The sequence below is a fragment of the Perca flavescens genome, chromosome 15 (assembly GCF_004354835.1).
Source record: "Perca flavescens isolate YP-PL-M2 chromosome 15, PFLA_1.0, whole genome shotgun sequence".
Lineage (NCBI taxonomy): Eukaryota > Metazoa > Chordata > Actinopteri > Perciformes > Percidae > Perca > Perca flavescens.
The window spans coordinates 13,657,677-13,669,881 of NC_041345.1; the positions used below are offsets into that span (position 1 = coordinate 13,657,677).

Below are 12,205 nucleotides of genomic sequence, written 5' to 3' on the forward strand. Positions count from 1 at the left end.
TGAACAGGAACTACTTTTTTTTTTAAATTGCTAAACCAGCATTAATCACAAAAAGAAATCTATAAAAACGGACATACTGAACAATAAAGCCTTTATTTTTTTGTCTTTCCACAGTTCAAGTTTGTCAGTCCCACACAATGAAAAGGTGGCACATAGAGTGAAGGAGTAAGAGGTAGAGCAAGTGTTCCATTCTCATTGTGATCCGCATAAAACTCACTTATACACAGCAAGGGAATGGCCATCCAAAGAAGGCTGACTAAAAACAAAAAAGGGGGAAAAAAATAGCAGCTTCTTTGTGATGTTGCAAGCTTTCCCTTATTTTTCACAATCATAAATACTCCTAACTCACTGACTTTTGATAAAGGTTGCACTACAGTGTAAACCAGATGCGATGAGTGCTAGCCACAAACTGAGGCATGGCAGTCATTACTATCATCGCCATCATCACAATCACCATCACAGTCTGAACACTTGGGAGTGGGGAAACTGCCACATGGTAAGGGCCTCTTGCTGAGTATCCAAGATGAAGGGGCTCTGCATAGTATGTTCAGACAGAAGAGATAATGGATGCCCACCATGGACTGAAAACAGGCTCTCGGTCCGGCACTCAAGGAGAGTACGACCTGGGGAATAATAAATGGGGCCGTCTCCGCATGAAGGAGGGCGCAGAAACCTGAGCGGTGGAGCCTGACAGCACATCAGTCCAAAATAGGTGTACGATAGTCAGCTGGCCCTGTGAGTACAAGTGTTTGTGTATGCGTGTCACACTGCATTAAAACTAACTACTACCAACAACTACCACTCATCTGCACTGCAAAGTTAGGACAGTGCCATATTACATTAAAAAAGGAGAGTATTTACATCTTCAACACATAAATTATTTCCCTAACATACTGCCTGTGTAATGCATAATAAGGTCTCTGGAAATAAACAAACATACATAAGTGCCTCGTATGAAAAGACTATGCTGACTCCAGAATTGGAAAATGTAGGCAAATGTAGGAGTTTAAATGCTGCTGAAATAAAATCAAAATGCAGGCAGAACACGTCCAAAAAGAAAAGAAAAAAACACAATTAATGCAGTAATTCATGAGAACGATTCGCAAAATGGCAAACAGAAAGAGAAAAGGCAACCCCTGAATACTTTCAGAAAGTAACAATGGCAGCGATGAAGCCGACTCATTAATACCCAAGAAAGAAGAAGACGAGTACAGAGGGGTCACTGCATGAAGGTCGTCAGCTCGGATCACGATCGGATCAGATGATATGGGACGTTTTACATTCCTGCGTCACGCCACCAAGAGATCTAGAAATGACTTGCAACTCTGGTCCAGAATGTGACCTTTGACATTTCTTACATGTTTTGTCTCAGCTCTGGAGCCTCCCGCGGCCCGGCCCATGGCAACTGCAGCCCCTGAACTGACCAATCACCTCAGGGCAGAACCAGGTCAAAGTGTTCACCTGATGCCAACTGACAAATAAGGCCCTAGTTCGGTAAAATTCACACTTGTTGACGATATACAGTATCAAAACTCTGTATAATGAGAAAAAAATACAAACTCATATGCAAATACATCTTTCAATACACAACAAACATTAACTGTTGGTTTTTTGCAGATGAAATTCAAAGTATTCATACAATATGTGTCACAAAGAAATGATGGCTGGCTCTGTCCATTCTGAGGAGAGAGATAGAAAGGGGGCAGTGGGGCAAAAACAAAAAAGAACAAGACCAAAAAAAAATAAAAAAAAGATCTGGTTCAGTTCATATTTGTCATGTTGAATAATTGCACACACAGGAAGCTTTGAGGAGCGAATTAAACCTCTCCAGTTGGTTTTTGACCGTACAAGTTCATATTACCACCACTGTCCCACTCCAGTGCTGGTGGGCTCTTTGGTCATCCCCCTGTTGTGTGTGGGTGCATGAGAGTCTGTCATTCCAGTGAGTTTAAAAAAAAAAAAAAAAAAAAAAAAAAAAAGGTATGCCATTGGTTCGTTTTCTGAGAGGTCCCGCCTACCCTGATGGGCTGGGGCCAGGAGGGAGCCCATCACTCGTCCAGGATGACCTTGACAAAACTGGCCACGTCTGTGTCTTTGGAGTCATGCACGGTGAAAAATGGATGTTGCTGCATCAAAAGAAGCAAAAAAACGAACATCATTGTCTAAGTGGGTTCACTGGGTAAGTCTGGCCTCTTGTGGACTAAAGCAAGAAGCAGAGCACACTGATCATTTAAGCAGGAATGTTGATAGTGGCAATGGACATAGTAGCATAATAACTTTTGTTATTTGTGTTGTTGTTGTTGTTGTTTTGGGGTAAATAGAGAAAAATAATCTTAAAACTACTAACCATTAATTCTGTATAAGCTGGTCGCTCATTTGGCTTCTTTCTTAAGCTGTAAAAACAAAGAGATAAATGCAAAAGTAAGAAAAACAGCAAATACCAAAACACACACAAAAATATCAGCTCCACATTTACTGTACTGATGCCACCCCCTTAGTAAACACAAAGCAAACAGTGACCCCTGCTGGGCCTCAGTGCCATTTTGTTTTTACAGAATGGTGAATGGGGAGCATAATGTTGAGGAAATTATACTACACATTTGTCATCAGGTGCAAGACTCACCACTGGGAGATGAAGTCTACAAACTCTGGGGAGAAATGGTCGGCGGGCAACTGTGGAGACGGCTCGTCCACCACCTGTTTGAGCTGCTGGAACGGGGTGCCCCATGAGTCGTAGGGGAATTTCAAAATGGCCAGCTCAATCTAGGACAGAGAAAAGCTGATTTAACAAGGATTGTACATGTTTGAGCTAAATTACATGACGCCATGTTATTATTGTTGTCACAGCTCAGTGCTAATGCTAGGTGAGTAATACTGATCAACTGCAACTCAAACTATTTTGACTTTTTCCATTACAAAAAGGTTTTACTCTTCTGTTAAAAGTTCTACAATATGTTTGAATGTTTGTACTAGGGCTGCTCGATTATGGAAAAAAATATAATCACGATTATTTCGGTCAATATTGACATTGCGATAATTTAACAAGATTACTCGTTGACTTCTGGAAAGATGTTGAAATTATTGAACTTAAAAAACAGTGGAAAAAGTTAAATAAATCAACTTTGCCTTAATACATTTCCTATTTGATCTTTATTTTTTCATTCAGAACACAAGAGAAAATAAGAGTTTACTTGCAAAACGTAATGAGCTAAATAATAGTTTTTCTTGATTATTCTGTTTTCATTGGGAGCCAAAATTATAATCACGATTAAATTTCAATTAATTGTACAGCCCTAGTTTGTATTATATACTATTATATGTACATTATTTCAATCTGTAAGCAATGTTATATAATATCTCAGGACAACATGGACTACTACTGATCTGGCCTCCATATGGCACAGGTATCCAAACAGTCAACGGTTACCATGACTCGCCATTCATTAGTGCCGTTTGGAAATATGAGTTACCTCTAATGGGATCTCCTTTGACATTGGTTTAGTAAATGTGGTAATTATCACATTATAATAATCATGGTGACAAAGTTACGTTTGTTGGAAGTGCAGAATAACATGAAGTTGTATATTATTGGAGCATTATGAATGTAAAGGAAAAAAACAAGGTGCTCATCACAGCCTGAACAGAGTGGGCAGAATGGAAAGTAGTTCAACTTTCTTACTGCTGGGAAATACTTCTGTATTTGTTTTTATTGTGTACTTCAGCCAGGATTCTATCCACACTTAAACTAAATAAAAGACCAGTGAGAGCTAGTGGACGTGCGAAGGGCAGCAATAACATGGATTAATTTCCCTAAAACGTATCACAAATGAGTTGAGCCACATTTTGATAGCCAAGCCGACTCACCATTGTGATTCCAAGACTCCAGATGTCTGACTTGACACTGTAGCCTTTCTGGTTGAGGTCGGGGTTGATCCGCTCAGGCTGAAATGGAAATTATTAGCAACAGATTAAGTACCACCACGATCTGAAAATCATTTGAAAAATAATGATACTGTACTTTTTAGATACAAGGTTTGTATCTAAATATTCAAAATGTATTGTCTAAACATAGACAAAAAAAAGGAATTATAATAAATACAAACTAATGGAAGCTATCTCAATGTCAGACATGAATTAAAAAGAACAATCAAATAATTAAAGAAGCATGTAAAGATGAGAATAAGTGTAATTGGGTGTTTTTCGAAAGGGTTTAAAGAGCCCATATTATGCTAATTTTCAGGTCCATAATTGTATTTTGAGGTTGTACCAGAATAGGTTTACATGGTTTAATTAAAAAAAATAAATAAAAAAAAACACCATATTTTTGTTGTACTGCACATTGCTGCAGATCCTCTTTTCACCCTGTATGTTCAGGTCTCTGTTTTAGCTACAGAGTGAGACGTCTCACTTCTGTTCCATCTTTGTTGGGAGGCGCACATGCGCAGTAGCTAGGTAAGGATCACATCAGATAGCGGTTTGTTTCTACAACTTCAGTTAGTTAAAAGGCAGGATTAGCCAGGAGACTTCTTCTAAACGAGGGCGCACTTCCAACTTTGCGTGGAATACCTGCAGAACAGGGACATGTAAGTAGTTCTTGTGTAGATTATGGTGAACTAGTGTGTGTTGTAGCAATGTTTTGCCATTCAGAACGAGCTAGCATGCTACGGTTAGCCACCTCCTCTCGGCTACCTACGCAGAAAGCCCTGCAGATTTTGAACAGCTCACCACGGAGACTGAAGGCAAGACATTCAGAACCCGTATCTCACTCAAAACAGCATGGATGGTTTTCTTTTCAAGTTTGTATACATGTGGAAGCACCAGAGACACAAAATAACCCCAAATCCCAGAAAAAGTGATTTTTTCATAATATGGGCACTTTAAAGTAACGCACTGGTTTTGTGGGCCTACATTTGAGGCAAATGTTTGATGTGAAATGTTTGATTGTAGCTGAAGGGTTACTATCACTCTATGGTCTAGATTTCAAAATGGTTATGGAGCTCCTGGCCTGTGGATTTCTGGTTTAACTTCAACTAATGAGGAGCTCCAAGACAACAGACACCGACATCAGTTAAGTTTCTAGAGAATCCTTATTTAAATCTCAGCTAGCCGGTACCAGGAGTCTCTTCCCCAGTCCCCACTTACCGCCATGTAGGGCTTGCAGCCTGCATCCATTGTTTTAGCCACAGAGTCCACCAGGTGGCCACTGATGCCAAAGTCGCACATTTTTACTTGGCCCTTAGTGTTGATCAGAACATTGGAGGGCTTCACATCTGGAGAGGGACATTGTTGTGAAAAATGATGAAAGAGAACATAGCAAACCAACAATGAGAAACATCCAACATGAAACCAAAAACTATACACTGATGATCTGATTACCTCTGTGTATCACTGACAGGTTACTGTGCAGATGCTCTAATGCCTTGACAATCTGTGGAGTGAGCAGAGAAAATGAAGGAAAAAGGTTGAATTCTTTAGGAAATATTTTCAAGAACTTTAGATGTAGATGATATCTCAGTTATAATGAGTATTTTACATGCACCTTATTAAAACAATATTTAGAAAATATCACCAAGATTAATTATTTGTTTTATTATCTACTCATTGTTGGGTGTGGTGATGTCATTTCCCTGAAGTCATTTATTTTATGAAGCAACACAACCAAATAACTATGGGATGCAGTCTCAGCCCACAGAGCTATTTCCAAGAAGAAGTAAGGCAAATGATTTGTTCAACAGAAATGTAAAAATTACAATTTGTGGTTTTAGGAGGCGTCGCGTGATGTGACTATTTCCTGGGGAGCAATAGTTTATTGCTCTCTCCAACATATGCTATATCGCTGGTTGCCAGAGATGGGGACTCAAGTGCGAGACTCTGAATCGAGTTGCACAAACAGTGACTTCAGACTTGACTAGCGACTCGTCAATGCTGGGAACAGGCAAATTGTATCTTTTTAGTAAAATCCATATAAGGTGACAGACTTAGATTAATATTTCACCAGGTCCAAGGGCTAGAGGGATGTGTTAAGTAGGAGAAGATTAGACTATACGATGTCCTAAGTTGGAGACCCAATGTAAGTTCTGGATATAACAAAATTAAACTAGCTCCATTAAATCATACGTGATATTTTGCCCGTCACAAGTTCACATCCACTCTTGGCTGCAGTGCACACATTTTATTTCAGAAAGAAAAAAATAAACATGATAGAAACGCTCATTATTACTTTAGCTATTTCCCCCACAGAACACTACACATATGGTAGTTTTATGCAGATTTTATTAGTGGCAAGCAAAATAATTTCCCATACCAAAATGTTGAAAAATACAGTTATGAAATTGAAACAGAGTTCTTAATTTGTTTTTCTTCAGAATGCATTGCAGTAGATGACATAAAATTATCCAACAACTGATTTTGATACTGTACTGTATGGATGGTAGCTACAGGACATGCTATGAATTCATAAGATTTAACAATACAGTGTTAGGGACAGATCAGATGGCCAAAGACTTGACCTTGTGGCAAAAGACTTGAGACTTGACTTGGACTTCCAAAAAATGACTTGTGAACATCTCTGCTGGTTGCCTGGCAACCTCACAGGGATGACAAGACTCCAGAAAGCAACTGTGCCTGCCTGTTCACCAAGAAACAACTGCAGGCACATTAACTCCCCGTAAAACCACAAATAATTGTTTTGCTATAAGACACAAAGTAAATATGCGTACTTTTCCAAAATGCTGGACTATTCTTTTAAGGTAGGCTACATATAAAATGCACTTGATCTTAGTGACACTTCTAGTGTAAAATATGGGACAGGACTTACTGCTACAGTGATCTTGCCCAAGATGTCCTCAGGGATGTCTTTTCCTTTCTCAATGACCTTCTTGTAGAACTTATCCAGAGATGTGTCCATCAGCTCCATACAGATCCAAACGTCACCCTGGGGGTAAAAAAAAAAAAGAAAAGAAAAAAGATGCCACCCAAAAATAAGAAACAAGATGAGATCACACACTCAACATACAACATGTAGGAGTTCATACATGTCATAGTTAATTTACCTCTCTGAAGAGGGCGCCATAGAAGGTCACAGTGAAGAAGCAGTCCACTGTCCTCATGGAAATGTCCAAGTCCATCAGAAGCCTCTTCTGCTCCAGAGTGTTGACGGTGGCACGAATCCTCTGGGAAGACAGACATCACAGATTGGGCTGCCAGTGTCATCAGCGGGCAGATATACAGCTTAAATCAAATGGTGTCCTGTGTCCTAAACCCACCTCAATATAATATGTCATAGATCCAATACATCTCATTCAAATGTTTACAAGTTGAGCTCATATGCTGAATACATCTGTGAGTCATGTTACTATTTTAAAAAAAGCATGGTGCATTTACAGATCAGGTAACCTGAGAAGCAGCTTCGCAGCCCACCTTGACAGCCATGATTACACCACTGGGCACATGTTTCATCTTGTCCACCACTCCGTACGCTCCCCTGCCCAGCTCTTCAATCTGCTCCAAGTCATCGGCCTTCACCACAAAGTTCTGGACAGAGGAGGCAGAAGTTACATTAAAGTACGTGTTCAGAAAAGCAAACATAACAGCATGTTTTCAGAGGGATACAGAGCCAACTTTACCTGATCTCCAATTGTGACGTAAGCTTTCGAGTCAAGATCTCGAGGAGGCCTGCAGGGAGAGCAACAGCGTGTGGTCAGTCAGTTTTAATGCCAGAACGCTCAATAATGGAAAATGCACACTTAGAGAAATTGTGCATGTCTATAAGAGCAATTTATTAGATTCCTTTGAAGCAAACATTGACTGCAGTCCATGCTAAAACCAATTAAATAACATTCTGAAATGCCACAAACATCTTTGGCATTTCTGTACTGCATTTCTCTTATTGGCTGACCTATACGCTGATACAGATATACTGTAGCTGCAATAAGCTAATACCGGTCGGATACATTGCCCAAGCCGTTTTAGCATTCTAGCTCCAATTTTGAGACCTTACGATGGTATGGCTGCTGTCACTACCCAATTGTAAAAGGAGCCTTACGCTGCTGCTGCTGGTGTGGGCTGTGCAAACACTTCTTTGGCCAGCTTCAGCCCAGGGTTCTTCTTCTTCCCTGAGAGACAAGAAATTAGAAAACCATTACCACAGTGTTTTTGTAGAAGAACTAAGGGAAATGGACTTCACATCTACAGGCTCTTATGAGCCCATTAGAGACGAGGCTTGCTACAACAGAGATCTAATTCAGGCCATTAGGTGCAAATTAAATGAACTTTGCTTGTATATATCTATATCTTCTATTCTGGTAGGAAGGAGTTTTTTTCATGGTTACCATCAATTTGCAGTTGTCTCTGACACAAACTGCAGCAAATGATCAGTTATCTATCTGGAGATTAGGTGTACTCAAAGCTGAGGCCCTGCAATAGGGAGAAGGTGGACTGAATGAGTAATTGACATTGGTATGATGACTCAAATAGAAGGGAGGGGGTGCAGGGGAATATATTTTTTTTTCCCTGCTACCAAAATCAACTATCAGTGGGTTTCCGTTCAGTCTCATTTTTAATCTCAGTTTAATCTTTAGTTTACTCTTTTTATGTCTGGAGTATGGTGCCGTAAACAGTGCAGCTCTTGGACCTTTCTGTGTTAAACCAGTGACAGCAGTCCATTCATAAACACAGTTTACCAGCAGCCTCTGGGACTTCCCACAAGGGGCTGCGAGTCCCTGCCAGAATGACACAGCTACTGGGCCTACTAGCAGCAAAACAGGAAAAACAACCTCAACTTTTCTTGACACGGACACTCGTGTTCAGCATGTTCGCTCTTGTTGCAAGGTCGACAGGAAAAACAGAACACTTTTCTTGACCTTTATCTGTGTGTGCTTGGGGGACTTGGCCACAATTTAACCCACTGGGATATGATGAGAAACAGTTCAGACCTGGCTGGTTATTTCCTGTTCTTGTCCTGCTGCTGGCAGGCTCGGGCTGGGCTGTGCAATTATTCTACCCCAGTTCAGAGAAACTGGTTTAATGCAATAGCACCTTCACTTTGGAACACATTCAACAGCTCTCATTATTACTGTAGGGTTGTGTTTGCCATTGAATGAGTCACACTACTCCAGAGGGGAGGAAGTATGATTGGGTAAACCCCTCCTTGCTAGATTAAGCTGGAAGGGAAGTGAAGTTTTGCAAAGATTTTAGATGCTAAGGCCTACCACTGAAACGTCAGACAGGTCCATTTTGTGCTACAGCCCTAAAATAGTCCTACAGTGTCTGGACAGACTATGGTAGTCTCATGTGGTAGGGAGAGATTCAAGTGTGATTTACTCACACAAGCTCAGTCAAAAATAGATTTTGTGTTTCCTCTGTGTGGCATAAAGTACGAGCACTCAAAACCTTCCGATGACCTGACAAATAAGACAGGATAGTAGAAAAACATCTGACATGCCAAGATGTTCGAGATATCTAGGAAACTACCAGAATTGTACTTTTTTGTTTCAAGCGAGTCTGAGTTACTGCTCAGATTTAATTGACATATTTACTGTGAAAATGGATTTGAAATACTAGCTCCTCTCAGGTAACACAGTGTGTGGTGTGTGCAGTGACCCTGTAGCTGGGAGTGTTTGGTGGGATATGACTCACAGTCAGTCAGACTGGACACATCCGCTTAAAACACAACAACTGTCAAGACCCTTTGGGAAATATGATGTCACTTCATTTGGCCTGCTTGCTGTCCCTGTGAGGGCCAACTGAGGCCAGCTTCACAACAGCTTTCTGCTGCAAGACCTGCCTGGTCCTGGAACTGAGCCTGATAAAACCTCAGCTGCAGTCAAAGTATATTGGGCCAGCACAGGAAAAATACATGTACAAAGATACCATTTTCCAGTGCATGCTTGTAATTCATGTCATAGTCAGTGGTATATCATGAAATTGAACATTTTGTGCACTGAAGCCTTGTTTTATAAATATAGCACAAGTTGCATTCTGCATTTTATTTAAAAAAATAAATCCCCACACTGCACAGTTTTTCTCACATGGGAAGAGGTATATTAAGCTTAAGTATTTGTCATTTTATTGATCAGTGTGTCTTAATCAAATCAATATGTTTGCTGTGTTGGAGGGAACAGTATCAGCAACTACAGACAGTAGCAGTGAACTGGTGCCCTTTTACAGGAAATGCAGTAATTCTTCGAAAACCAAAGGGTGTTCAGTGGAAACTATCATGAGTGCAGTAACACATACGTAATGTTAACAAGAATTTCTGGATTGTGCATTGGATCAAAGTGTCAATAGCTGTGTGGCGAGTCACCATCATGAAGCTTCAGCCTCAGAGTGGGTCCATATACAGAAAAGGATGACTCAAGCACATAATCTTCCACACCATCCTATCAGTGCTTTTATGGAGAACCCAATCTCCAAACATGCCTCAGCAATACCATGAACAGCCCTGCAATGCACTTATAGACCCACTCCTTCCTTGACCACGGAAGGCACAACTCCTTGTAGTAGCCAGAAAAAAGAAAAGAAAACACTTTCACAAAGACCCTGATAAAGAGGCCTGCTTTGGTGCAGACAATAATTACAGCAAATAACCTGCGTAGCAGCTATGGGGAATCTGCTTGCAGCCAGTGAACTGTCAACAAAGAGAGGCTGCACTAGGTATTGGTGCTGCAAGTCAAAACATGCCATGGTAGGCCAAAGGCTGTGATTGCCTGAGTAGGACCCAGCCAATCTACACAGCCCTCTCAAAACAGTGTGTACTCCCGACCATGGTAACGCTAGTATGATTGTGTAACAGCACAAGCGGTGCACTTGAAATGTAAATTGACATCATCATCATCATGCTCTGCGTGTGCGTGTGTATGTGTACGTGTGACGCAAAGTCAGGACCTTGATTTTTTCCAAGGTGTGTATTTTATTCAATAGTACACAATGATTACACAGCACAGCCTCGCTGACTGGCGGAAGCCAAGTGTGTGATAGCGCCATGGTTCCTAGGCATCGCCGCCTGTTTTAAAAATAAAGGAATTTCCACCACCGAAAAAATAAAATAAATTGCATTTACATGGACGCAGCGCCCAAAATATGTTTGCGCTAACACACTGGTCAAACCAAAAGTACTCAACACAATCGATCAGTCGTGAGTCAGGAGGCCGAAAAATACAAACACCTGTGGTCCCAATGTGCTTCACTTTACCGAAAAAGAGAAACTAATCCCAGCGCGGTGATTTAAAGCTGAGGGGCAAAGTTGGTTGATAACAGCTTGCCAAAAGTCCTTTATTGTCGTGAAAATGGTGTTTTAACAAACCACAACACGGAAACTTCAACGGAAGACGTGAGTGTAGCATTTAGCTAAATTATCAATACTAAAATACAATACATATGTAATTTAGCACACAGACATCAGTTAGTCTATGAAGAATACTTTCAGACACACCACTATGTCTAGAGACTTAGCATAATCATAGAAAGCTGGAAAGACATGCTGGCTAGCTTCTTTTTCCTCCTCTCATACATGCAGCTTTCCACCTGGCAAGGTTACATTTCTCAAACATAGCTAGCATAATTTCTTCCACGCAAGCTGCACCTTGATATTTAAAATATATGCACGGTTGTTTTGAGAGAAAAAAAAAAAAAAAAAGAGTGGAAAAATCCACTTACCTCCTTTAGACAGAGACATTTCCCCTTTGCTTTGATGAGGGGGAAGGGAAGCACAAAGACTTTTGCCTTTTTTTACTCCCTCCCTCCCTGCATCTAGCCTTACACCCGCTCAGGATCGCTGGCTTGTGCAAAAACTAGCAGCGATTAAAACTAAACGGTTCGTCTTCGTGCAATTTTAGTGCTTCAATCACCAGCTTGCGCGTTCAAAGATCGATTAGCAGATGAATGCACAACTTTAAATAATGTCGGCTCGGGATGTACAGTTCGAGTTAGTTTGCTAACAAAACCTGCACTTTTAGGGTGGCCAAAGTCTTGACAGCTGAAGGTTCCAACGACGTAATGGCGTATTTCCTGCCTCGTGCTAAGCATCATGGGATGTGTAGTTTGAATTGTGTGAGGGCTTTTCTGTAAATAAAGCGAGATTATTTTTAACTAATAAAACATATTTGACTACAGAAGGATCATTCATTCATTTTACTTCAAAAAAAGTTAATTTTTGAAAAATCCAATACGGGCCAAAACGTTTTATGTTACTGTCTTTTATTAATAT

General features: G+C 40.5%; 1 protein-coding gene across 1 annotated transcript; it reads right to left on the bottom strand.

The window, feature by feature from the left end:
* Positions 1-74: 74 nt before the first annotated feature.
* Positions 75-12,015, bottom strand: LOC114569386 (dual specificity mitogen-activated protein kinase kinase 6). The gene is made up of 12 exons (XM_028599196.1): positions 11,656-12,015; positions 8,045-8,114; positions 7,626-7,674; positions 7,420-7,533; positions 7,053-7,172; positions 6,818-6,934; positions 5,377-5,428; positions 5,143-5,270; positions 3,865-3,942; positions 2,624-2,763; positions 2,348-2,393; positions 75-2,126 (listed from the first exon to the last, which is right to left on the bottom strand). The coding sequence occupies exons 1-12, from the start codon at positions 11,672-11,674 to the stop codon at positions 2,049-2,051; spliced, it is 1,011 nt and encodes a 336-aa protein (XP_028454997.1). The 5' UTR covers positions 11,675-12,015; the 3' UTR covers positions 75-2,048.
* Positions 12,016-12,205: the final 190 nt, after the last annotated feature.

Coding starts and splice junctions, on each gene's coding strand:
- LOC114569386 (XM_028599196.1), bottom strand. Junction 5,271..5,376: donor CCTGTCAGTGATACACAGAG/GTAATCAGATCA, acceptor GTCCCTCTCCAG/ATGTGAAGCCCTCCAATGTT. Junction 2,764..3,864: donor GGAGTCTTGGAATCACAATG/GTGAGTCGGCTT, acceptor TCTCTGTCCTAG/ATTGAGCTGGCCATTTTGAA.